This window comes from Dendropsophus ebraccatus, chromosome 5 (genome assembly GCF_027789765.1).
Source record: "Dendropsophus ebraccatus isolate aDenEbr1 chromosome 5, aDenEbr1.pat, whole genome shotgun sequence".
NCBI classification, from domain to species: domain Eukaryota; kingdom Metazoa; phylum Chordata; class Amphibia; order Anura; family Hylidae; genus Dendropsophus; species Dendropsophus ebraccatus.
The window spans coordinates 85260140-85264564 of NC_091458.1; the positions used below are offsets into that span (position 1 = coordinate 85260140).

General features: G+C 42.7%; 1 protein-coding gene across 1 annotated transcript; it reads right to left on the reverse strand.

Moving 5' to 3' along the window:
* Positions 1-1267: 1267 nt before the first annotated feature.
* SLITRK1 (SLIT and NTRK like family member 1) lies at positions 1268-3358 on the reverse strand. Its single transcript, XM_069972338.1, has one exon. It carries the CDS (start codon positions 3356-3358, stop codon positions 1268-1270), a length of 2091 nt encoding a protein of 696 aa, XP_069828439.1.
* Positions 3359-4425: the final 1067 nt, after the last annotated feature.

Sequence of the window (4425 nt, forward strand, 5' to 3'; positions counted from 1 at the left end):
AATGAGTCCGCTCTATGGCGAGTCAATTACATGAATATCAGACGAGCGTCCCCAAATGCTGCATCTGCATTGCCCAAATTGACTTCTAATTTACCGAAGGATTAGGTGGTACATCAAAAATACATGCATCCTTGAGCAGCAGATTTAACCACCTAACATCCCTAAGCCAATTAATAATACGTTTAGATACACAGGAATCCAATGACAACTGATATTTGGAAACATTTCACTTTAATACTGAAAAATATGCCATTATAAAATTTTTGAATATATTTAATTTTCAACATTATCCTTTCCCTTTTTGTCATGATAACCTCCATAATTAATTTCAGGTTGATTATTTTTCTCCACCCTAAGCATTAGAATGACAAGAATTCGTCATGCTCATCTGCATCTGATTACCTTTGAATGTTTACACTGTAACCATAATAAAAAATAATAATAATAATAATTATAATAATAATAACAACTGATAACCATTATACATTCAGAATGAAAATGCATATGTAGATACTGTATGTTGAACGCAGGGTAGTTTGCATAAAATGGAAAAAAAGAAAATAAAGGAATAATGGAACTATTCATGCAAACACATACAGTATTAAATAAAACAGTACAATTATTATTTTTCTCTTTTTTTTTCCCACAGTAAACTTATGGTCTGTTCTGCGTTATCCATTACAAAAAATAGAGCAATGGCACTTTATACCGAGACTGTATAGAGAGATTTGGAGAAGAAGAGACTTATGGGTGGCTCAGGCTAGATCTCCAGTTCACTTGAGCGCCCCAGGGGTACGTTGTATCCATGCGAGCCATGCAGCACTTGGTTTCACTAGTCACTTATTTACATTACATTCATGCCTTCGTGCAATGTTCCCACTTCTGCACCAACACAGCAGGAACAGACGATGCACGATTAATAGCCTCCCATTACTCCAGCCTTGTTCCTCCTGGAACACAACCCCCCCCACTCAAGGAATGGCTGGTTACCCCATCAACTTCTCAGATAGCACAGCTGGCTTACTGGTACTGGATGTGTCTTTTACCCAATGTTTACATTATTCTTGGACGTCAGTGTTGCTTCACAATAAGGTAGCATTGAAACAAATCCTATTCATGGAAATGGCACAATTGTAGCGAATGTTACAGCATTGCACAACATTTTGTGTTCTTTGTGTTTGGAATATGTGATAGCTCCAGGTTGCAGTATTTATTTGCCTTTAATAAACCCTCGTCCCACCCCCCACCCCTTCCCAATCTAGCAGATCTAGTCTGACAGTGAATGAGACCCACAATCATATACTCTATGAGTGCCATCTGCATTGTAGGGGCCATTATGCCAGTAAGAAGAATCGCATACTGTCTGCAAGGAATTGATTTCTGAAGCAGATGAGTTGGCATCCCTTCTCTTCGATCTTTTCCTGTTTCTAAGGATAAATACAAGCATGCCAACTACTGTGAAGGCAGAGGTAACAAACACCAACAAGAGCCCTGGTACTAGCACAGAAATAGATACCCGGCTGGTCTCTAGGTAGGAATTGGGATGAGTATTGGTCTCTGCAAGGCCAGTACTATTTTTATTAAGAGCATTTAGAGTTGGGGAAATTTTTGCATACAGCAGGGGACACATCATGTCATTAGAAAGAAATCTGAAGTCTTTTCCCCAGAATTCTTCTGGGAAATAACATTTGAGATCACTTACAATTACCTCAGGGCTAAGTCGTTCTGCCCATTGTTTGAAAGGCACATTATTGCAGGAGCAGTCCCACTGGTTGCCATGAAGATCTATCTGTATGATAGAGGTGAGCTGATCCAATACCCCTGCCACTGGAAGGTACATAAAATAATTATTGTGAAGACTTAATTTGGAAAGACTGACACCAGCAAACACATCCACAGGTAGAGACTTAAGAAGGTTGTTGTTGAGGATTAGGATCCTGAGGTTGGGCATAGGATTGAATGTGTTTGGCAGGATCAGTTGAATAAAGTTAAATTCCAGGTTGAGATATTCCAAGCTTTGCAAGCCACTGAATTTATCCGGGGTTAGGGTGTCTATGCAGTTTTTATCCATGTACAGCCATCTCAGGTCAGTCAAGTTCTGAAAGGTGTTATTCTCTACCATGCCTATATTGTTATTTCCTAGATCCAGCAAGGTTAAGTTCCCATAATCCAGAAAGTTAGATTTTTTAATGGTGTGGATTTTATTCTCTCTCAGGAATAATTCCTGAACATTGGGTGGTTTGGGTTCCAAATCAGAAAGACTCTTGACATTTTTGTTACTGCAGTCTACCTTTAATCCAGTGCCAATAATTTGCTTTCCGCAACTGCAGGCAGCTGGACAGACAATGGTGTGATTTGGTTTTTCATTGGAATTTGTTTCTGACACAACAGCTGTGGGTCGAGTTTTTAGTTGCCAGTTCCCTGGTATCTTGGTCCCTCCACTTACCGAGGATCCCTGGGTGGCAGAGTCATCTTGTCCATTGACTTTAAAGGGGGTTGGGATTGGACCGGGATCACAGGTCTCATCCTGGGCAGGAGGAGCAGCTAGACTGGAATCAACTGCATTTTTTAAGGGGCACAACTCTTGCTCTGAGGTCTCATTTAAATCATTTCCCTGCAATCTAGTGGGAGCTTCACAAATAACCCTACCGATCAATGCATTCTTTGGGATATTTTCTAGCCACTCCTTTAGAGATAACAGATCACAACTGCAGTCCCAAGGGTTATCCTCCAGAAGGATTTCAGCTATGCCTGGGATCTGTTCCAAGACCCCCTCATAGGGTAAGGTCTTAACTCTGTTTCCCCGGAGATCCAGATGTGTGATTGGCACATACTGGAACACATTAGTAGGTAAGGTGCTAATGAGGTTGTCATTTAAGATTAAAACCTCTAGCTTGTTCAGGTCCCTAAATGCTCCTGGGTCAATGTCTCTTAACAGGTTAAAATCTGCCTGGAGATATTCCAGATCATCCAGTCCCAGGAACGTGTGTCTTCTGAACGATTTGATCTTGTTGTTATTAATGTGCAGGCGTTTTACCAGTTGCAAGCCCAGAAAAGCACCAGGGACAATCTCATGCAAGCCATTGTTCTCCATGTGAAGACTGACTGCATTGTAAAAGTTAGCAAACTCATTAGGGAAAAGCCTCGTTAAAGAATTCCCATGTAAAAATAGATGATAGAATTGGGAAGTGGGAGCAGAGAAATGCTGGAGATTGGTGAATCCCTTCTTTTCGCAGTCTACGTGCAGATCCCCTTCTACCTCGTTACAAGAACAAATCCTTTCTTTACACACGTCTCTTGTAACGTTTCCAGCAGCCAAACAAAGAGATATCTCCAGCAGCAGAATCCAAAGCAGCATTTTTAATCAGAGCAATGCATTCCCGATCTCATCGCAATGTGTTAACAATCCATCTCCAACAGAGATCTCAGTTACTCAGCAGCTAAAGAAAGCAGCAATAAAATACCTGATCTGAAGATGCCGGCTCTCCCTCTCGTCTCCTCCACTGCAATAATCCCAGACGCCAGCCAACAATATATCCACAGATTAGAGTCACGTAGAATGGAGCAGGTATGCAGCAGTCAACATCCAAACGTTGAGAATCAGGCTTCACTAAGTGTGCTGTGCCCTGTGCCAGTCCTCGGCCATGCCATGCTGCAGCCAGACAAGCAGGGAGATAGGATGCACGGGTAGGTTCCTCTCCAGCAGGCTCCTTATGCCTTGATTTAGGATTTTACATTCGGCTGCTGTTTTCTATTCCAGTGTAGGGAACGCTCATCCTCAGTGTGCGCTGTCCACAGCTTGATGGTGCTGAAATCACGCCCCAGCCTAGCACTGCACGTCGAGCCAATGGTGCTGCGAAATTTCCGCAATCGCTGCGTTTTTCAGCTTTTCTTTAGTCTCCGGATTACCATCCACACTGCTGCTGTGTGCGTGTCTATGAGAATGTGTGTGTGTATGTGTGTGTGTGTCTGAGGGAACCAGTCAGTTGCTAAGAGGCTCTGTTCGTTCCAGCCTGGTGCACTCTGAAAGATCTGACACCCTCTGCTGAGCTGCAGTGGCAAAAATCCATTTGCTGAGGGAATGCTGGAAAAAATCAATCAACGCACAGGGCAAGCGTTAAAAATGTTGGTATTAAAGACCGGCGATCTAGTGACACGGCTGCTGGAGAAGTTTAGAGACTGACTATCTCCTCTGGATTCCATGTGATGTCACACACACGCACACAGGGGCGCGCACACTGGTCGTGTCTCTGTCTGAAAACACACAGCACTGTTACAAGCAGCGTATTGTGTAACGGTGCATGTACACACACGGTGATACACACACATCACTCATGTGCATCCATATAAACGTTGGCAGGAGAGGATTCTGCCATATAGGACTGCTAGATTGTAATATTTACACTCTGTTGATTGTGTTGACAA

Excerpts from the sequence above, each read along its gene's own strand:
- SLITRK1 (XM_069972338.1), bottom strand. The coding sequence starts at position 3,358 with ATGCTGCTTTGGATTCTGCTGCTGGAGATATCTCTTTGTTTGGCTGCT.